This window comes from Triplophysa rosa, linkage group LG25 (genome assembly GCF_024868665.1).
Source record: "Triplophysa rosa linkage group LG25, Trosa_1v2, whole genome shotgun sequence".
Taxonomy (NCBI): domain Eukaryota; kingdom Metazoa; phylum Chordata; class Actinopteri; order Cypriniformes; family Nemacheilidae; genus Triplophysa; species Triplophysa rosa.
The window spans coordinates 15,596,918-15,620,371 of record NC_079914.1 but is presented as its reverse complement, the minus strand read 5'-3'; the positions used below and the strand labels follow the sequence as shown (position 1 = coordinate 15,620,371).

At 36.5% G+C, this 23,454-nt stretch overlaps 3 protein-coding genes across 3 annotated transcripts; 1 reads left to right on the top strand and 2 right to left on the bottom strand.

Moving 5' to 3' along the window:
* Window positions 1-1,158: 1,158 nt before the first annotated feature.
* LOC130548533 (signaling lymphocytic activation molecule-like) lies at window positions 1,159-4,859 on the bottom strand. The gene is made up of 4 exons (XM_057325373.1): window positions 4,815-4,859; window positions 1,808-2,164; window positions 1,359-1,643; window positions 1,159-1,274 (listed from the first exon to the last, which is right to left on the bottom strand). The coding sequence occupies exons 2-4, from the start codon at window positions 2,103-2,105 to the stop codon at window positions 1,159-1,161; spliced, it is 699 nt and encodes a 232-aa protein (XP_057181356.1). The 5' UTR covers window positions 2,106-2,164; window positions 4,815-4,859.
* Window positions 4,860-7,774: 2,915 nt separating this feature from the next.
* Window positions 7,775-9,749, bottom strand: LOC130548441 (uncharacterized). The gene is made up of 5 exons (XM_057325209.1): window positions 9,646-9,749; window positions 9,239-9,562; window positions 9,052-9,156; window positions 8,874-8,947; window positions 7,775-8,362 (listed from the first exon to the last, which is right to left on the bottom strand). Exons 1-5 carry the CDS (start codon window positions 9,692-9,694, stop codon window positions 8,309-8,311), a joined length of 606 nt encoding a protein of 201 aa, XP_057181192.1. The 5' UTR covers window positions 9,695-9,749; the 3' UTR covers window positions 7,775-8,308.
* Window positions 9,750-13,460: 3,711 nt separating this feature from the next.
* Window positions 13,461-18,550, top strand: LOC130548432 (uncharacterized). Its single transcript, XM_057325196.1, has 7 exons — window positions 13,461-13,622; window positions 13,847-14,146; window positions 14,533-14,868; window positions 16,149-16,463; window positions 16,613-16,729; window positions 17,147-17,434; window positions 17,927-18,550. The coding sequence occupies exons 1-6, from the start codon at window positions 13,553-13,555 to the stop codon at window positions 17,317-17,319; spliced, it is 1,311 nt and encodes a 436-aa protein (XP_057181179.1). The 5' UTR covers window positions 13,461-13,552; the 3' UTR covers window positions 17,320-17,434; window positions 17,927-18,550.
* The last annotated feature ends 4,904 nt before the right edge of the window (window positions 18,551-23,454 follow it).

Here is a 23,454-nt window from a genome sequence, read left to right as displayed (position 1 = left end):
ATGATCAACTTAAAAACAAAACAATATGTGTTTGATCATAGTCTTTTAGTGATGCAGGTGTAGGCCTACATCATGTCTTCTTCCACTGCTGCTCTCTGTACACAACACACAAACACAACATTTCATCAATAACAATCACATCTATTCATCCTTTCAAAATCAATATTCATGATTCTGTGTGTTTATGAATGTTATAATGTTATGTGTGTATATTTTTAGGGTCTTCTGCTTCAACAGATGCTTCAAGAGCTATTTTTGAAACGGCTGAAATATTATTCTGCGGATTAAGGATTTTTTTTATCTGTGGTCATTCTTAAAATGAAGATATTTATAAAGTCTGTGTTTATAAAATCTGTCTGTGTTTATGATCACAGTGGTTTTCAAGAGTAATAGTTAAAGAAACATAACAGTGACTGTAAGTATATATAGGTATGGCAGTGGCATACAGGGCTGGTTTTGTTATGCAGATAATGTGCAGCAGGTAAGTAAACGATGAGGTCATTTTCATTCTGGGATGAACTATTCCTTCAATACAGACAGACACACATGAATGATCTCACCATCTGTTTGTACTTCATAGATTACAGTAGTGAACTCCTCTTCACCGCTCCATCCTGTTTTTTTTAAGCAATAATAATAAACACAAAAAACAAAAACTTAAAACAATGACACCATTCATAAAGAAGTTAAGTATATTATTGAATTAAACAATTACTGTCTATAACATTTACAGACGGTTTCATCTTAACATAAAGCGTTACTGCTCATGCATTAAACTTCCGGTACACATCCAAAAACAACAGCGAGCCTGTAGATTATTTCTGATAACAAGCAAAAGAAACAGAGAAGAATGCCTCTGCAATATGAGACTGCAATACCAATTATAACCGCTAGATGTCCCATACGGTTTCTTTAAATTGGAGGTTGTTTATTTAATAAAATGAACCTACAACAAATCGTTAATATAACTATTATGCAATAAAATAATGATAAAAATCGTTATTAATATAAACTAAATGAAATATAAATGTTTATATTATTAGCCAGAGCGATAAACAAACACACCGGAAGTTAACTAACTGCAGGTCAGGCGCGTGTGTCTATAATAGAGTTTGTAGATATACAAAATAGACGGTTATGTTTTGAAGTGATTGTCATTTACCCTGTTGTCGCGTGTTTCCTGCAGATGCAGATGATCAGAAGTGCGGTTACAATCATCACAGATCCAACAACACAACAGATCACAACAGCATAATTGAGGGTGAGACTTGCTTCTGTAATGAACAATGACATAACTGTAAGTCAGTCTGATTTCAGATCAGCTCAGTAAATAAACACAAACATCACGTGTGACTCACCTGAACACGTGTGACAGATCTCAGTGATGTGTAGATGTTGTGTGTGGTTTGAGATGGGATTGTTGATGACACATCTGTATGTGTTGTTGTCCTGATATTCCACCTCCAGAGGTAGAGAGAGTCTGATGTTGAGATCAGACACACTGATGCTGGACAAGAAACTCTTTCCTTTGTACCAGGAGACACTCACATGTGACACATTCATCACTGAACACAACACAACACATTTTGACACTGAAGATGATGAAGAGCAGTCTCTGATGATAACAGGAACAGGCAGACGAGCTGAAAAACATTAAAGAAAAAAAGAAAGCTTTGCAGAGCTTAATTCACTTTCCATCACACTATAATCACGATACTACAGTTAACAAATTCCAGCTTGTTAATACAATTAAATACAATAATTTTAATTGTGAAAGTTATTAAACCTGAAAAAAACCTTTACTCACTATAGACTGTAACATGGAATTTTATGAAGATCCCTGTAGCGAGATCTGCGCCAAAGTCGCCCATGGTTTGATAAAGTCCAGAGAGTTCAGTTGTGATGTTGTTGATGGTGAGAGATCCAGTCTTATCAGTCACCTGCAGTCTGTCTCTGAATCTCTCATCATTACCATGAAATAATGCGATATCACTGTATATTGGGATTGTAACTATATGAAAATCTTGAGGTCCATATAGCCAAATCACATTTAATATCTCCATGGAAGAAACATCAATGTGTAGTGTAACAGAATCTCCCTCCATCACTGACACTGACTTCTCTTCACCTGGATCACCAAACACACCTACACAACCAACCTGATCTGCGTATAAATAACATGAGTTTCACAAACACATTCAAACAGATTAACGCTCTTCAGTACATTTAAATTGGTCTATAACCGCAACTAGCTGCGTTTACATGGACCAATGTAATCCGATTAAAAATCCAATCCGAATGAAAACGCTTCATATAAACACGTCAATCAGATTAAAAATGCCCAAACCGATTGAAATTTCAGTCGGATTGTAAAGGGTGACTAATGCTGTTTGTAATCCGTTTGAGATCAGATGAAAAACCGCAGTAGGAAGTTGTGCGCATGTGCAAAGACGACGCTGGCACGTACAGACGTAAGGGCATGACACACGGAACGGAGCAGCTGTTGCTAATAGTGATGGGAAGTTCGGATCATTTTACTGACTCGGATCTTTGAGTCTCGTTCAGCAAAATGAACGAATCTTTTTTCGAGTCATATCGTTCAACGTTTGCATAATGAACGAAATGATCACATTACAAACAAAACAATACAAAACTATAATGCTATAAGAAACAGAAAAGATTAATTCATTGTTTACCTGGGTCTTTAGTCTATGATTAGCTCACCACACCTCTTATCTGACAAATCCTCGGGTTTGACTCCTTCGTTCATCACGTGACAGCGTCGTAAGCTAAACCAATGCAGTCAGAGCCGGAAAGAGAATTGATTAGTTCACCTCTCGAGTCTTCGGGTTTGAATCGTTCGTTCTTCTTGAATTCCAGTACAGGACCCATAGAATGTTGCGCAATGCGCATGCGCGGCTGAACGAATCACTCCCTACGACGACTCGTTCTTCTCGAGTCACATTAAAGATTCGTTCAAAATGAACGAATCGTTCAAGAACGACCCATCACTAGTTGCTAAAGAAACCAAAAACCATAAATCTGACAAGTCGGTACACATTTCCATATGCTTGTCATCTCTAAATGAACATATTAATGTTTCCATGCATTTAAAATGTCTTAACTGTTTCCCTGGAGTGAGTTTTTAACCGCAATTTCTCAGTTCCTTTTTAAAACACGATACATTTGCAGATGTACAAACATACTGTAGGCTAAAATATCTAATCATAAAATTTCATTTATATTCGTAGTAGGCTACTGAACATTTATTTTATTTATCGTTTACTTACATGTGCTTTGGAAGGATTAACTGTTTTTACCATGGTAAATCACCGTAACGACCTTGCTTCATTGATATGTAGAGATTATTTCATTATTATGCTGGTGTCTGTGACATAAAATAAATACTATGTGCTTACAACATTGTTTGAGGAGCCGTTTTGTGATTATTATAATGATACCCGCGTCCACCGCGTCCGTCTCTGTTTACCGTTAAAGGTGGAGTGGTAGATTTGGAAAGATGCTAATTTTAGCCTGCTAGCACTGAAATTATAATCCCACCCTCTATGCGATTCGCCGTCCAAAGCCACGCCTCCTCCAAACACATGAATGTATTTCGTAAATCCACGTAAAAAATGACAAACTAAATCCATTAAATTCTTCTGGAAGCACCTGTCCAAAAGAAAGAGAGCAGCCATGGTATCATCTTTCACACCCATTGCCTGCCGGAGCTGTCTCCATCGTGTAAAAACTGAATCGATGTTAATTCCTGGTTTTCCTCTTTCATGATCCAGATGTTTGTCGTCACTGCTTTTTCAAAAACGGACTTTTGTTTTGTAGATTTACTTGTTATCGGTTCCGTAGGAAAGTTTGATTGTTGCTGATTGTCCGTCATTCTCCCTACATTGACACAGCGGACGTTAGTGCGCTACGGCGCTGATGTCCGCGTGAACAGGGTGCGCAGTGGTACACAAAATATGTTGGCTGAAAATTTACACATGACCAGTCACAGCGTTCGGCCAGAACGTTTTGATTGGGCAAATGTTTTTTGGTCCTACGCCTTTCACAGATGATATATAATTATAAAAACATTATTTGACCACTAATCTTCTTGATCGCTATCAGGATGTAAAGAGATTTACAACCAACATGACAAAAAATGTTTCTGGACAGATCACCCACCCTGCCTTTAATGCTGATATATGAATCCACATATTATCACTTCTAAAGTTCGGTATTAGCAGTTTCTAAACATTTATTTAATTATTGTTTGCCTGCAGACGCTTTGGTGGGTCTTGGTAGTTTTGTCATGGTTTTACCATGGTAAAACTGCATCGGGTGTGCTTGTGCTTCATTGGCACGAGACGATCTCTCCCTTTATAAACTGTAAAAAAACATTTGTGCCGTTGGTAAAATAAAACATAACAATATGTGCTTTAAAATGCTGTTTTAGTGGGTATTTAGGTGAACACTTGTGCACATGTCAGCAGATTATATCGGATTTGAAGCTTGTAAACATGCACAGATCAGATCACTTAATTTACCTTTCATGTAAACACTACATTCAGATTGCACAATCTGATTAAATTCAATCCGATGTGTTCATGTAAACGCAGATTTGACAAAATATATTTCACACTTCAGCCTATGAGCTTTATAAACTTCCATTCAAAGACTCTAAAGCATCCCAAACTTGATTTATTCATGACATAAATGAAAACCATTTTAGTTTCACACAAAACCAACATTGTAGTAGAAAAACATCAAATATCTGTATTGCTCTCGTAAACAATAGAAACATGTTTATAACTTACCTATAAAACAGGAGAAGCACAGATAGTGAAAAACAAGCACGAGAATCATTTTCTTCATCAGTTCTGGGGTCTGAAATACGTCCATACAACAGCTTTAGACAGATGAGGGTGTTGTGTTGTTTAGCAGTCGTGACTCTTGCGTGCTTCTGAGTGAGCATGCGTGTTGAGATCGTGGTCTGAGCAGTGAACTTTTTTAAACTGCATGTGAGCCATTTTATTAATTCTGTAATAATCAGATATTTGCAGTTTATCATATTCCTTTCTTTAAGAGTTTGTATATGAGAGCTGCTATCTATCTATCTATCTATCTATCTATCTATCTATCTATCTATCTATCTATCTATCTATCTATCTATCTATCTATCTATCTATCTATCTATCTGTTTTTTTGTGGTATGTTACAAGTGTAGTAACCATGGTTTTCTACAGTAACCATCGTTTACTATGGTTTTTACAAAAAACATGGTTGTCAAAAACATGGTTATTTTGTGATAACCATTGTTTGACTACAGTAACCATGTGCTTTTTGGTTTTAACTGTAGTAAAACCATGGTAAATTTTTGTAAGGGTCTGGGTTCAGTAATATTAATCAAAAGATTCTTTCTTTACAGATATACAAGATGTGGGCTCTAATTGAATGGAGAGAGATTGATGCTTCCCTAGACATTGTAAACAGAAAGGATATACTTAAAAAAAAATTTAATGAGGGTGATGTCGTTGATGTGAAATATGAAGATGAAAGCTCTCCAGCAACTGTTTTGAAGCTAAGTGGTAAACAGTTACAGTAATATTTCAGAACAATTTTTATATGGATGCAATATGAATGTATTGCAAGGACATTTTATTTATTTATTTGTTTGTTTAGAAAATAAGGACAGGCTGCTGAAACGTCTTCAGCAGATAGAGTCAGAGAGAAAACAAAAAGTGGAGGCCAAACTTCCTGAAAAAAGAACAATAAAAAGAAAGGAAATTTTTAGTCCAGAAAATAGTCCATCACAAAGTCCACAGAAGAAATGTAGAAAAGTAAAATCTTTTCCCTCGTAAATTATATCTACAGAATGTTTTGTTAACAAATGTATTAAATTTTAATATTTTTTTTTAGGCTGAAGAACCGCATGATTTAATTGTTTATTTGACATCTCAAATAAACAATTAAATATATGCCATTTCTGTGGTTCTTTCTCAGGGATATCTATTTGGGGGAAGTCCCAACACCTTGGCTATACTGTAGGAGTCCTGTAGGAACTGAACACTTTAGCTTTCCTGTAGGATTCCTGTAGGGTTCATTCAGGAGTCCTTCGTGTTTCCTGTAGGATTCCTGCAGGAGTCCCACAGGAAAATGATCACGAAAATCCTGTGGGATCCTCCAGGAATCTGCAGGTATGCAGGTGTGCAGGTCCTGCAGGATTTTTCCTTCAGGATTTTTTTGTAAGGGTAGACCCCCTGTTTATCATCTCATCCCCCTAAAAATGAGTTTAGACGCACATGCTGAATTTCACTTAAAAAAAAGGTGCTATAATGATTCTTCAGCCAAATACTTTTCTTACTTTCTTGTCTTTTTATAACTTTTAGGGGCGGTTTCCCAGACAGGGCTTAAGCCTAGTCGCAGACTAACTTAAATGTTAGAGGTGTCTTAATCGAAAATTACTTGCATTGACATGTCTTATAATATATCATATTGCATGTCAATAGCTGTGGGAGCACAAAGGTAGATATTTGGAAGAACGTCAGTAACCAAAAAGATCTCATCCCATATTGACTCCCATAGTATTTATTTTCCCTACAATGTCAGCAAATGGGGATGAGATCTGTTTGGTTGCTGAAATTCTTATAAATATCATTGTCTATGTCCATCAGAACATAGAAAATCGTACAGGTTTGAAACAATCTGAGGGAGAGTAAATGATGAGAGAATGTTCAGTTTTGAGTGAACTATCCCTTTAAAGCCGGTCACTAACTTTAGCCTGTTAAACACTGCCATCTAGTGTTTCAGTTGCGTAACTGCAGATTGATTATTATCTCAAGGATTGACAACATTTAGCATTGTAATAACTCATAGCAGAACGATAGAGAACTGTACACATACAAATACACATCATCCCACAACCTAACACCAGACAGCCCATGTTGTTAAAGAAATAAATAGTTATATTTTTGTATATTACATAAAATGTATATTCTTGGATTCTTAAATCGTAATTTATTGTGTATGTAAAGGCTACTTGGCTATGAGAGTATTTAACATCGGTCTGTTTTTAATTGTTTTAATTTAAAATGGCTTTTCTTGGTTGAAGACGGGACTCGCTGGAGCAGCAGCTGCAGGTGTTGGGAAGTGCACTTCATCTTTTCACCACCAGATGGCGGTAAATCAAACCGTGTTAAAAAAAATTCATTTTTTGTTTTTAAAGTCTCATTGCTTGATGTTATATTGATGACAGCTTTTTGTTCCTCAGGTGGAGGTTTCAGAGGACAGATATCGTCGTCACTTTGTGTCTGTATAGAAAGATCTTCTGTGAGAGGTGAGAGTTTTACTTTCAAATTGAAAAATTAAAATCTATTGCCTACATAAATCTTAAAGAGGCAGCATGTCGCTGTAAACATGTATGTGAGTCAAATATATTTTGAGAAATGGAAGTCAATGGGGGTTCAGCGTTGTTTGATTATCAACATTCTTCAAAATATCTTCTTTGGTATTCTGCAGAAGAAAAAAAGTCAAACAGGTTTGGAACGACATGAGGGTGAATAAATCGGGTGATCCTGAGTTTCATTTAAAGCTGAAGAAAATATGTAGTGAAATGAGCATTGAGCTCAAAGAAAGAGAAATAATAAGCACATCAATCCTTGAATACGGATTTCACATTCATGCAGTGTGAGCTGACAGTAATATCACAGTTTGATTTAAAGCGACATTTTATTATTTAAACATTAACATTCAATTCAATACTTTATTAAAGCTGTTTTTTGAGTTAAAGATATTATCAGGACAGCAAATCACACCTCTCTCTCACACACACACACACACAGATGTACATTAACCACAAATGGCCACGAGCAGACCAACACACATCTTTTATTTACCAGCAGAACAAAACCACATTTCTTTCCACATCAGGTTTGACTTTCACCCAGACAAGAAGCTGCCAGACCAACTAAAATACTAGAAACACAGCGTGCTTTTAAAACCACAATGACCCTTTGCTCATACCCACACTCTCAGTTATTTATGACAATATTCTCTAGTCATTCTGTAAATAATATTTACTCTATGGTGAATTGTCGTTGACATGCAGTAAAATCTCGCATCTCTTAAGTTGTAGTAGACTTTGTGATGTTGGGCCTTTTGGTATCTTTAAATCTCATAATACACAATTAAGTATGACAAACTACACAACAGCATATTACTAAACAACAGAAGCACTGCCGATTGTTTGAAATGAAACTGACATTAAAGCTGAAGTGACAATGAACTTGAATACATCACAATGTGAGATTGATCATCGTCTTTTATTGACGCTGGCGTACATCACCTCGTCCTCCACTTCTGCTCTCTGTACACAACACACAACATTTCATCAATAACAATCACTAAAGTCCATCATATCAAGAGTGTGTTGTGTGTTTGATTTCTTAAATAGTTTGGATTTCTGTTTCTACTCTCTCTTTAGCTTTCATTTCCTCTTTTTCACACCATCACACAGAAACTCGACTTTTTCCACGTCTGACGGCTCAGTTTCCTGCCAGACCTTTTTCACAGCATCTGTTTTAGCAGACGCTTAAAGAACGTTTAACCCGTTTATGCTCAGAATAGTCATTTCATTCTACCTCTCTTTGTAATGTTAACCATTATTGCTTGTCAACACATTTGTTGTGCACTTAAGTATCAACTTTTGTAGACATTTTTGATGCACTTTCATGTTAATACGCTTTAAAAAAGGTGATTATTGAATTTTTGCACACTTAACAAGTTTAGATGGGATAGAGGTGTTGAGTGCGATACAAACAAATCAGGCAGATTACATGTAACGATAAAGACAGACATACACGCTTGAATGATCTCACCGCTTGGTGTGTTTGTCTTTTATGGAACGTTGGATCTGAGTAAGTGATCTCCTCTTCACCGCTCTGAACCGCTTCTACAACAATAATAAATAAAGTACAGTTATTGCAGGTTTGACTTATTAATTATCTTCAATAAAACCATTATTTGACAGGTAATTTAGCAGTAGTTAATACTTGCCTTGTTGTGTGTTTGTGTGTTTCCTCCAGATGTAGAAGATCAGAAGTGCAGTTACGATCAACAGAGCTCCAACAACACAACAGATCACAACGGTCAGACTCGCTTCTGTAAGGAATAATAAGAGTCAGTACACTGTAAGTGAATCTATCGGTCTTCTACACGTTATAAAGAAGAAATCTTTACTCACCATAGACAGTAACACTGAATGTGTATGAGGTCTTTTGTTGGCCGCTGATGGTCATGTGATAAAGTCCAGAGTGTTGAGTTGTGATGTCTGTGATGGTGAGAGATCCAGTCTGATCGTCCACCTGCAGTCTGTCTCTGAACATCCCATCATGAACGTCAGCATTGATTGACGTCTTATTGATTGTGATTTTAGCTATGACAGTCCCCTGAGGTCCAAACTTCCACAGTATCAGATCATCTGTGTGTATGTGAGTGAGATGAGTGTGTAGAGTAACAGAATGTCCCTCCATCACTGACACTGACTTCACTTCATCACCAAACACACCTGAACAACACAAACACATTAAAGATCTTCAGTGGATTAAAAAAGCGTTCCTATATGAACAAATGTTTACGTTTATAACTCACCCCTCAGGCAGCAGAAGCACAAGCAGAGAAAACCAAAGATGAGAAACATGTTAGGGGTCTGAAACGAATCCACACAACAGCTTTGATAAGAAAGTCAGTTGAAGTGAATATTTGTACTAACTGTAATAAGTGTAGCTCAAGCTCATCACTTCAGAACGTTTGGAGGTGTTTCTCTCTGTCTGTCAGTCATTTTGTGCTCGCTGACACGTCATTGAGGGGCGGGGCTTACGAAGAGACAGAGGTTGGCAAAGTTTTGCAGGTTCACATCATCAGATGCGTCTCCTTCCGATGATCGTTCTAAAGCTCTTGAGGGAAACTATTTCAGAGCCCTGAACTGTAAAAAAAGAAAATGCGTCTTGTGTTTGTTTTCCTCTCTTTGTGCTTCTGCTGTATAGTGGGTAAGTTAAGCAGATAACAAATATTTGGTTTATTTTTTTACCGTTTGGGTTCCACCGTTTGTATACAGTTTGCCTGACCGGGGGGCTGCTAAAATCATTTTTTTATATTTATAATTTATAGTCCGTATAATATTTGACCTGTGTTTCTCTCTTTTATCTTAAATGTGTGCTTCTCTGAGATAACCATGCTGTGTGTGCGTGTAATACAATGCAATGTAAGTCGCTTTGGATAAAAGCGTCTGCCAAATGCATGAATGTAAATGTGTGTGTGCGTGGAGTTGTGTTTTATGCATGTTGAGTGCAACTTTAATGTTTTGCTTATAGTCAATATGTTTCATGTGCAGCTTGTTGAATGTGATTTGTTCTGGCATCAGTAAATAGAGTGTGGGACCGGTTCTTTTGTGTTTATTTACTTGTATAACTTCTATATCTGAAGTGTCATACACATGTGTCACTTTCACCAGCTGGAGTGCCATTCAACTGGACTACATTGCCCGGACTCATTATCAATCATTGCCTTAATCTGTGCCCTGTTAACTGTTGTTTGTCTGCCTATTTAAACCCAGTTTTTCCACTCATGGCAAAATCTTGTTAAGTGTCACACTGCAACTCTATGCGATCTCTATGTCTGGTTATCTTGTCTGGTCTGGTCTGGTCTGGTTGGGTCTGGTCAGGTCTAATCTGGCCTTGATTTGCCTTGCCTTGCCCTGTTGTCTTTTGGATTACTCTGTTTGCCATTACCTTTGGATTTGTTTGCCCTGATTACTTGTGCTTGGATATATGCCCGTTTTTTGGATTTTGTCTTTGGACTGCCCCTTTAATAACCGGCATTTGGATCCTCACCCTGTGTCTCCGTGTAGCATTCGTGACAACATGAAGCTGTGGAAATGTACAGTTCTCTGTCTTTTATATGTGTTTGTTTCAAGCTTTTTGTCATTTAACACACCAACTTTACCAAAAAATCTTTAATATGAAAGAATTTCTGTTTGTGTTCTTCAGGTGTGTTCGGTGTTGATCCGGATGAAGTGAAGTCAGTGTCAGTGATGGAGGGAGAAAATGTCACGCTACACAATAATGAGACCGAACTACAGAGAGATGATCTGATACTGTGGAGGTTTGGACCTCAGGGGACTGTCATTGCTAAAGTCAGCCGAACAACCAATAAGACGTCAATCAATGCTGACGTTCATGATGGGATGTTCAGAGACAGACTGCAGGTGGATGATCAGACTGGATCTCTCTCCATCACAAACACCAAAACCACAGACACTGGACTTTATCACATGACCATCAGCGGCAAACAGAAGACCTCGTACACATTCAATGTTACTGTCTATGGCAAGTAGAGATTCTCTATTACACAATAAAAATGCTGGGACACTTTCAACTTAAGTGTTGGGTCAAAAAGGGACGAACCCAACCGTTAGATTAACCTAGATGTGAGAAATGAGTTTTAGGTTGAACTGCATCGGTTTACTTAGGAGATTGCACACCTCACTTTAAATATTTAGGATTATTGCTGAGATGAACCGCTGGTGGTCTTATACTGATCCGTTTCTTGTGTTTTACTTCATCAGGCTGTGTGTGCTGCTGTTATGGTCTTGAAGCTCTGATCCGATTGGTCGCCTCTGCTGTGGTGGGTGTGGCTACTGTTGCTGTTCTGGTGTATGCCATCGGATCTAGAAGCGTCAAACAAGATGGATCACAGACACCATAAGACCATTAGTGAATAAATATCGTACATTCTACAAATGCTGTGTGGCATTTTTGACAATTTTGAGTCTGTTTCTACAAAACCTAAATCTTGAGGCTGTATGACAAACAATTCAAATAAAATAATTCAGTATTCTGTTTTCGTATTCATGTATATAAAATGTGTCCCTACACCAAAGGCTCTGTGTGTGTTCATGGATAATGGTAGCATGCAATATAAAGACCCTTTAAAGGGACAGTTCACCCAAAAATCAAAATTGGAAGAATGCTTGTAACCAAACAGATCACATCCCCCATCGACTCCAATTGTATTTATTTTAACTACTATGGCAGTAAATGGGGGATGAGATCTGTTTGGTTACTGACATTCTTAAAATATCATTGTTGTTCATCAGAAGAAAGAAATTCGTACAGGTTTGGAGCAGTCTGAGGGTGAGTGACAGAATTTTCATTTTTGGGTGAACTGTCCCTTTAAAGCCTGTTCGTGCGTGCGTGTCTGTGTGTGTGCGCGCGTGAACGTAAAAAGCGCTATATAAATAAAGTTAAACATTGCCATATAGTGTTTCAGTTGCGTAACTGCAGATTGATTATTCTCTCAAGTATTGACAACATTTAGCATTGTAATAACTCATAGCAGAACGATAGAGAACTGTACACATACAAATACACATCATCCCATAACCTAACGCCAGACAGCCCATGTTGTTAAAGAAATAAATAGTTATATTTTTGTATATTACATTAAATTTACATTCTTGGATTCTTAAATCGTAATTTATTGTGTATGTAAAGGCTACTTGGCTATGAGAGTATTTAACATCGGTCTATTTTAATTGTTTTAATTTAAAATGGCTTTTCTTGGTTGAAAAGTCATAAAGCTACAGGACAGGCTGGCGCAGCAGGTGTTTGGAAGTGCACTTCATCTCTTCACCACCAGATGGCGGTCAATCTAAACGTTTACAGAATTTTAAATTTTGAACGGTCCCTTTAAGGCCTAGATCTACTTTTGTGTGTCTAATAGGGGTGTAACGGTTCAAATTACTCACGGTTCGATTTGTGTCACTGTTTCTGTTGGGTTTGTGCTATGTTCAGGGAAAAGGGACTACTGACAAATAAAAATAAGAACAAATAATCAAGCTACAAGTAACAGCACCAATAAAACAACAGAGCAAAGCAGAAAATAAAATAAGATACTGTTTATATACCTTTTAAGGTAGAAATGGATTAAAGTAATCAAATAAAACATAACATATGTACAAATGAAATAAAGATGAATCATAATTGAAGTTACAGAAGCTATTGAGTCACAAGCAGTGAGTGATTTCCTTGACTTTGAACAGACCGCAGGAATATGCTGCTGTCGCTTTAAGAGGAATGAAACCCATCCAGTACACTGATACTGTACACATGCGTGGTTTTTCTTCTGTTTTGTCCGTTCAATTTAAAACCCAAACAGTGTATAAAATGATGTTTCTCTAAGTGCACGATTGTTGAATTTTACTATTGAGAAACTGTGTCGTTAAATGCTGTTAAAATTCCGATACATTTTTTTTCACGCCATCATGGTGCAATTCCCAGTTCCACATTCAGCAACCATGAAACGACGTTCCGACCAAACTTTAAAACAACACGCATACATTGTGGGTTGGTCATCCTACATTGTGGGTGGGCCACCACCCTAACATCCAGTAGTAGAGAAAAGCAATGAAGAAAGATTTACACCAACCGACCACTGACAATTCCCTGGTTCATCTTCATCAACATTACAGTCACTGAACACTTTACTGATCGTCTTTATGAAGTCAAACACATATAACAACATGAAGACCATCTCTTCACTCTTCATCATCTCTTTATTCATCAACGGTGAGTTCTTTTACTGTAGCAATTGCTTTGGACTGTACTCAGAACACTTAAAGATGTATAGGCTTTGTAAATATTTGTGAAATGTTACGGTCTCACATTTAATAATTTTCTCTTAGATTTCATTCTCTTAGAGTCATTTGAACTTTTTACAGCAGATAGGTTTAGTAAGCACATAATCATTTATGGTTCTATCTTTTCACTGACTGTGTGTTTGTTTTCTTCAGGTGTGTTTACAGATGAAGTGTCAGTGATGGAGGGAGATTCTGTGACTCTACACACTGATACTGAAATACAGAAAATAGATGTGATCGAGTGGAGGTTTGGAGATAAACAGGACTTCGCAGCGAGATTAGATAAAGAGAGCGATGAGATGCGATTATCTCAAGATAAGAGATTCAGAGACAGACTGATGCTGAACAATAAGACTGGAGATCTCACCATCACAAACATCACAACTGAACACGCTGGACTTTTTAAAGTAGAGATCACTGGAGGAATGACCACAAGAAAGACATTCAGTCTTAGTGAGTATCTCAAGCTTTTCTTTTCATGATTATCTTATTTACAGCATTATTCCTTAAACTCGATGTGAGAATTACAGTGTAGCTGTTGTGGTGATGACATTTGTAGCAGTTACACTCTAATAAAAACAGAATTTTAGTTATATTTTACAGATGTTTCGAGTATAAGTTACTGAATTCCACTGATTTTTCATGTGTTTTTTAAAATATGGTAAAAGACATATAATAGAAATAGAAGCAAAGAAAAACAGGAAACATGTCATTTTGCGTGAGAAAACGTATTTTATGTTTTTTTTTTACTGGCAACCCAGCTGCCTTTTTGTGTGGACTTTAAAGAGCAACCTTACAACCTTTAAAGACCGGAATAAAATGAAGGTTTGTGTCTTCAGGAGTGTTTGGGGATCCAGGTGAAGTGAAGTCAGTGTCAGTGATGGAGGGAGATTCTGTCACGCTACACACTGATGTCAGTGATATGAATAAATATGATGTGATACGCTGGAGGTTTCAACACGGAGACTCTCCTCTAGCTGAACTGGACAGAAAGTCTGGAATCTTCTCAACACATGATGATGGGAGATTCAAAAACACACTTCAGTTGGACTTTCAGACTGGATCTCTCACCATCAAGAGCATCAGATCCAATCACTCTGGACTTTATGAAGTAAATATCGACAGCATTAGTGGAACACACACCGTACACCAGATATTCACAGTTAACGTCAGTGGTGAGTACATCAATCCTTTAATAGAATAAAGATGAGTTTGGTCACTGTTCAGATCATGTCTGCCTAATAAAGGTTCAGTCAGTGATTGTGTGTGTCATTCGTCCTCTAGTGCTCCAGTGAATCTTTGCAGTTTGTCGGTGGTTCATGTTGGTACCATGAGCTCTTTCTCTGTAGCGTCTTGCAGAAAGGAGACGTTTCATGGTTTTGTCACTGCGACTATTGTGTTTGTCCACTCGCTGACCTGACGTCACAGTGTAGCTGTGCACCTGCTTTGTTTGTACGGTTATTATTGGGTCTCGAGAGGCTGACCTTCTCTGCTAGCAAATTTGGAGTCTCTACTTTAAACCAATATTTTCTTTGTTAGCTTTTTCCTCGACTCATCTTACCCTTAAAAAAGAAGTTCCGTGTGCTGTTAGTAGTATACTTTTTACGTAAAGAATAAGTATACTTATAATACTTATAATAAAATAAGTATACTTTCAGTGTTCTTTTTATAAACTTCTCAGAAATATATTTCAAAGTACACTCAAGAAAAAAAACCCAAGTATGTTGTCTTAAAAAAGTTCTTGGTCAAGTTTATATAGTAACAAGTCAGCTTTGAGGTGGAATAACTCAAATAAAAAAGTAAATAAAACGTACAAAATTCAAACCTAGACAAGAACATAGTTGTATACTTTAAGTGAGAAAGTAATATGTAAATACATAGAAAAAAATGTGCAACAATAGAATAATGTAATTGAGTACTAGTTAACAATGTTTTTTTGTACTGCAGCTCTAATGTTACCCTCAAAGTAAAAAGTACGAAAAAGCTTAAAAGTGGAACAATTTGGTCACAAACATACTGTAGTACAAGTCTACCCCTCATGCATCGATATTCACATACTTACTACATTAAGTACTGTAAACTAAAAATAATCTTGAACTTAAAAATGAATTTAAGAACTTCTCAGAACTGCTGCTCGCTGGTCCATTTTCTTTGCAGTAAATGTGACTGTAATTCTTGTGTTGACACTGTTAGCACATGCAGATGTTGTTCGGTCAATCTGAATGGCTGAAAAGTAATTTTGGTTAAGTAATAACTAACACAATAAAACACAATAAAAACATGATGTTTAATAATGGACTGATCTGTTTTTTTGCTGATAAACCTTCCTATTGTTTATGTTGCATAGTTTGTTTAGATTAAGCACCAAATGTATTTATTATTAACTCAGTCATGATAGTATGATAGGATACTGGTCATGTGATGTTCTTTTCTCTTGTGTTTGGTGTTGATACAGTTAAACAGAAGACACCGTCAGTGATAAGGGAAGGATCTGTCACTTTAAACACTGATACTGAGATACAGAGACATGATCGGATACAGTGGGTGTTTGTATCTGACGACACTCTGATAGCTGAAATATATCAGCCAAGCAATATATTCACTACATATGATGGTGCTGATGAGAGATTCACAGACAGACTGATGCTGAACAATCAGACCGGAGATCTCACCATCACAAACATCAGATCTGAAGACTCTGGACTTTATCAACTAAAGATCAGCGCAAGAAGACGATCCATTCAGAGGAAATTCACTGTAAATGTCACTTGTAAGTAAATATAAATAATGATGAACATTTCTACATTAAACACGTTTACATTATATGTTCTTCATGATGTTTATGATGATTCATTTGAAACTGAATCAGATTGATATTGAGAAGGTTTTCATCAGTTAATGTTTTTTTTTCCATTACAGTCATTATATATATAGTTTCTGCGTCAGGAATATGTGGCGGTGTCCTCCTCCTGGTTATCTCTGTTGCTGCTGTGTTTTACTGTCGCCACAGGCTTCCTAAAGCAAGAAGACAATGGGGTGAGAATCATTTATAGATGATACAACAAGAGGAATATAATGATCTTTATTGTGCCATTGAGTTTAAATGTGAAAAAACGTTCGCTCTAATTCAGGGTGTATACTGTCATGCATTTTGTGTTTGTGATGATTTTGTTTTAGACTGCAGACGCTGAACTCAAGATTTGATTAGATGTGCTCTACTGGTGCTCCAAAAGTCATTAAACAGAATCACCTTTTTCAACATTTTATCTAAAACAAAATCATAGCCAAATATAACTATTATATGATCATCTTCAGTGTAAAATTGAACTGATATTAATAATGAGAGCAGGTGACAGTAAAAACGGTGTTTTGTTAAGTTTCTTTCTGCACTTCTTCTCATTTCTGTTGTTTTTCTGTTTCTGTTTGTCACTGTGACCGGTGAACTGATGTCAGTGAGAGAGGGACGGTCTGTCATTCTACATGCTGATGTTACAGAACTACGGACAGATGATGTGATCGTGTGGAGGTTTGTGCCTCAAAACACAGTCATAGCTGAAATCAAGGGAGGAGCACGCAAGACATATGATGTTGATGATGGGAGATTCAAGAACAAGCTAAAGCTTTAATATACTGGATCTCTCACCATCAGAAACATCACAACGGATCACTCTGGACTTTATGAACTCAAAAGCATCAGACATGGAAAAACTTTCTACAAGAGATTCAGACTGACCGTCACAGGTGAGTAACTCAATTCATTCAGTGTCATAATCATCTTACGTCTGATTTCTGTTCATAATGAAGGTTATTCAACACACATTAGATGAAGATATCTGCTCTATGAATTACTCTTCGTACATTTAAACCTGCTTTCAACTGAGAGTTAACCAACATGTCACACTTATTATTTGGAAGAGGATTAGCACACTGAGTTATAAAGCAGCTTTTGTGGAGATCAATCTCTCATAGCGCTCAACAGACCCAAACCCAAGAGTTTCAGTGTACAGAAGGTACCGTGTGAAATCCCAGGATTACTGTATTTTTAACTCAAGGTAAATATGAACGGTGTGAAGCATGAAATATAGAGGAAAACATACACAGGTTGATAGCAGAATGAGTTCATGTGGGATGTATGGATGGAAGGTGAGCTCCCACATATAGTCTTACATGTGCTCCCACAAAAACATGTCAATGTGATCATCTTTTGATTTTCTCATCTGTGTTTTTTTGCAGAAAGAGGAGATTCAGTGGAGATATACTGATAACTTGGCTTTGTTGAATAAACGTGGTCAGCAGGAGGAATAACATGATCAACATTAAAAACACATCAGCATCACGACTCTTACACGAACAATGAAAAACTTCCCTGTCTTTTGATATTAAAAATACATTTTGAAATCAAGCTGTATGTGTTAAGAAGTAACAGAACAGAGTAAATATATATATATATATATATATATATATATATTTACTGTACACAGTATATATCTTTGATTTGCAATAAATATAGAGACATTATTATTCAAATGAAATGAAAAGAAATTCAAGTAACACACAATATTTTAATGGATCTACACAAGCTTTGATTTGTGTTTAACCTCTAATGTAAATAGATCAGATTTTATACATGTTTCTAAGTGCTGACAGTGTGTAGCTATTGCATGTCATATTTACTGCCTCATTATTAAGCCTAAATATCTTGTTAAATACATTGCAGAGTTATTTTCGTTTTGTTTTTATTTTTAATTAGTTTTATTAATATTTTAAATTAGCTTTTATTTTAAGATTTTTACGTTAATTTTAGTTAAAGTTTTGGTATATGCTTTTGTCATTTTATAATGTATTTGTTTATTTTCATGTTGCTATATAAGATTAAACTATTTTAATTTTTGTTTATTATTATAAATGTAATGCTTTACACTTATATTTATCAGTTTATTTCTGATGCAACATTTACATTTTTCGTTTAGTTTAGGTTTTTTCAGTACTTTGTAGACCTATATTTGATTTGTTTTTAATAAACAGAAGTGATTTTAAAGTTGTAATTTTATTAAACTAAAATAATCTTGATACATTGATAATGTAATCATCCCTATCCCTAAAAGTGACCATACTCCTTTAAATTAGATAACTCATTGTACTTTGTGTAATTAAAAAGGATAGTTGATTCCATAATCAAAATTCTATAATTATTTATTCACGGTTATGTCAGTTCAATCCTGTGTGAGTTTCTATCTTTTAAAGAATGTTGATAATCAAACAACACCGAACCCCATGACATCCATTTTATGAACACTGTGTTTCACAGAAAAAGTGTCTTTTACTTTATATAAAGTATTTTTTTTGGTCTTTTTAAGAGCCTAAAAATAATAAAAACAGACGTTTATTATTGTTTCTTTGGTTTTGTGTGTGAAGTGTCATCTGTTTTAAACTGTTTACATCACTCAAGTTGTTGTTGCAGAGGTGAACACCAGATGGCGCTCTACTGCTGCTTTATACTGTACTGTATATCAATGAACGTCATATCAACTCATTTCTCTTCGGCTGTGTAGTCATGACGTTTCGATGCGCGTCAATAAAGAGCATCTTTTCAAAATAACATGTTTTTCCACAAGCATGACGTCCTTCGTTTAATCTCAAACCACATGCCCGACTCACAAGGACAATGACGTCATTCTTCACCTCCCAGCGTCCAGTCCTTTATGATAGATTTCCACTCATATTTCAATTCTCTACAAATAGTAAAAATATGACACAGTTATATTTGCTAAAAAGCTCAAATTAATTGGAAAATATCTTAAATATCCTATCTGTCTCTGGAATATTATCATGATGTTGTTTTTTTCAGTAATTGTTAACCATATGTAATTCAAAATGCAATCTTAATTTTCTTTCCTTGTTTTTTATTTGGATGTCTTGCTATTAGTGTATAGCATATGTTCTGTTTTGATGTAGTGTCAATAAAAATATGTAAAAAGAATTGTTCAGTCCAGATTATTATTACCCAAATCCTGTTTTGACTGAGATTTATTTCATTCTCTTTTCAGCACCCAACATCCAAAATGCTTGAATATGTTTACATTACTTAAAAATTACTCATTGTCTGAATTAATTTGCTCTTAAGACGACGGGACAAAAGGTGTTTGCCAATGTGCTTCATCTCTTCACCAATGGCGGTAAATTAAAATGTCTTTTCTTAAAGTCAATCTTGAAGAAAAATGTATTTGTCCATCACTACTTGATGTTGACAGTAAGAACAACTTCATGTTCTTCAGATTGAGGTTTCGGAGGACAGATATCTTCATCAGTTTGTGCCCCTGACACCATCAAGGATCTTTTATAAAGGTAAGAGTTTGAATTTGGGCGAACTATCGTTTTAAGTTTTTACTTTTTAACAAAATGGGTTTGGTGGGCCTTGTCCTGTCCTGAAGTTTGTTGTGTCAAACTGATACGTTTTCTCAGCCTAAAAGGTTTTTACCGTGTAGTCTTCTGTGAAACGGGCCTTAAATATTCCCTCCATGCGGTCTCATAAATAACACATACCCTTATTGTCCTCTTCCTTAGAAATATACTTGCTATTCCAACCACACAGTCTCACCGGAAACACTCCGTCCTCACAGGGTTACTGTTAAAAACATGAGCCTCAAAGGCAAAAGGTTACACTTCATATGTTTAGTTCTGATTTTACACACAACTGAAGGGATGGTGCTTCACATGTATTGTAAATCATAAGTTGATTTTGACTTTTAACAAGCTACTGTACACAGGCCGCAAAGAATTTACCAAAGAATTGGCTGAGTTTTTTTTTCAGATTTAGCCTACTGGCGGCTGATAAAGTCCTTATTGATAAAGATCACTGGGACTAGTCAGACATACAGGTAAATTGTCCATGGGATGTGAATAAATCAATGGCAACTGTGTTTGACATGACTGTTCACAGGATGTTCATGTTCTGAACATTATTATTATTATTATTATTTAGTTCTTTGGAAATTATTCTTGCAAAAATCTCATAAACTTCTGTCAGAGTTCTCAAATCTGACAGTTTTATTGCTGTTTCATGTAATATGTTTTAGCCTATTACACACATGACACAGCTCTTGTTTTTCCTGTTTAAGTTGCTATAGAATAGGAGTGTCTAATAAATGCATCAAAAAATATCTAAATGAAATGTCTAAATTAATTATTTAATCATAATAAGCATTGCGATTGCTATAGTTCGGTGATCGAGTGGCTTGCTAGAATCATATCACCGCGTGGTCATGCTCGACCTGATTTTGCCAAGTGGTTGACGTCCTCAGGACAACACTGGTATAAATAAAACCTAAACCCCTAAACCCACACCAAAGCCCAACCCTAACCATAACTTACCCCTAAAATCAGAGGGAAATGATAAGTGAACAACAATGGTCTAGAAGCACCTAATCCTGGTTGGAAGATTAAACTTAAAATAAACTGAAGAGCAGTTACGGTAGAGAGGAAACTGAACTGAATTTGAAACTGAATTTTTGATCTGTTGGATGGAGAGGTCAGGACAGAGGTTAGGTTTCGTCCAGTTTCTGAAAGGGACAATCCTGAAAACATATTCATGTGATGCCCGGCGGACACTCATTATCACTGGCGCCACTGGCCTCGCTTCCTCCTCCCACGGCTCTCGTCACAATTTTATATACTTCTCAGTGTTTATGGGTGTTCCCAGTCTTATATTAAGAGAGTGTTCTCATGATCAGGGGCGGGGAATCGTTTCTCGAAATTTTTACCACAAATTTTTGTGGTTTTGGCACACTTTCATGTGAATGCCATGTTAACTAAATACTCATGTAAAAACATGTTTTTCACATGGAAGTTCAGGGTTACAAAAGTTGTCTCTCTGCACAACTAAATCACCTTGCTGATGGGTCCTCTGTTCTTCTGGACTTTCTTCATTCTCTAAGCTTTTGTGCATTTCTGACTCTTTTTCAGAAGCATCTTCTTTCTCCAGCCTTGACTGACTATTATCTTTAGTTTTCTTATTAAAAAAGGACATTATGTCCATAGGATTTTTTTCTCTTCATTTCGGGCTCTTGCTTTCAGATCATTGGCCAAGCAACGGCTTTGAAGCCAAGACTTGACATAAACATCTGGTTTGAACTTTTGTAGTGGAGGGCCAACACACTTGATGCAATTCGACTATCTTTGTCTACCCTGAGAATAAATAAGAAAAAGGCAGAGGGTAATTTCAGTACCTTCAAACAATACCCAGACCAAAACACCCTTCCTCCACACAACAACAATTTACATCGTAAAGGACTCTGTCCTGGATCTGATCGGGCCACAAATGGGCATTTACATGAAGACACACCCTCAACAGTGAGCAGAATATCTGTAAACCCTCTGATCTGAATCCCACGGAGACATTTCAAATGATACCAAACATGCACGTGAAGAGTCTTTGTTCTTATAAGATATGTTTTTTGTCAAATCCAGTTCACGTGTGAGCTTTGAAGTGCTCTGAGTGAATTCAGTAAATTGAGTTCAGTGAACTAAAAAGTTGAGTAAACTTATTAATCTCCTTAAGTTTCTTGTGTTTAAACTAAGGTTTCTCAGCCTCAGATTTTTGAGAGTCTCCATTTGCAAGATAAAGAAGATCAAGTTTTTCCTTTGTGTTTTTGAAGAGTTTCAGGTACACACGACAGCGTTATCAAAACAATCTGCATTTACACGGATCCGGGAAAACGAATAAAAACGATGTATTATGCATGCTAGGTCAGTGGATGGCGCTGTTGCGCGATAAAGAAACCCTACGTGCTTTCGCGCATCCGCACACTGTTTTAATCTATAAGCGCTTTAAACACACTTTGTCGGCGTGTATGTGTACTTATATAGCAGTGTGCATTTATGCCTAAGCCCTGTCCAGGAAACCACCCTAAATCACATCTCCAGTCTCATAAAAATACCTTCACTGCTGTAAATGACCATACCATTCCAACCACCAAAAATAAACATCCCATCTGAACCTCACAGAGATGGAAAGTCTCACAGTTTAGGTTTACTTGCAAAGCTCTCTCTCGCTGGTCTCCGTTACACGCACTTTATACCAAAGCTAAGCTGCCCTCCCAAACAGAAAATTGCCCTATGAGGCAAAATACCTTAACTCGCTAGACTGTGAAACTGAACTTTTGAAGTTAGAACCGTTTTTTGGAAATAAAAATATTAAATTGACTCAAAATACTAATCCACATGATATAAAGTAAATTTCGAATGGCCAAAGTGATTTATTCTCATGGAACTTTTCCAAAATCTCTGACTTGTTACACTGTACTGTTAAGCCGTGTTCGTGAAACTTCTATTAAACACTTCAGTGTCATAAAACCCCTAGAGCACTTCTCTTACTGTCCTCTTCCTCTGTCAGCCGACACTAAAAACACACTGCACTTGCATTCCAGCCACGGTCTCATCGGAAGCATCCCCCACCCTCACAGGATTACTGTCATGAATATGAGCCTCATACAAAAGTACAAAAGAGGAAAGTGTTGCTTCACTAGTAATATTATTATAGTTTTACTCAGAATTCTGAAATATAATTATTTGAAAGTGATGGTGCTTCATTGAACTTTATCTAGAAACGATAAATAGATTTTGACATGTTTTACTCACCACTGTATAGACCACACAGAGTTTATCAAAGAACTGGCTGAGGTTTTATCAGAAGCATTCCACAGCTTGGACGTCAAGGGTCTTTAATCTAGAGCGAGGGACAGCTAGCAAGACCTGATTTGAAG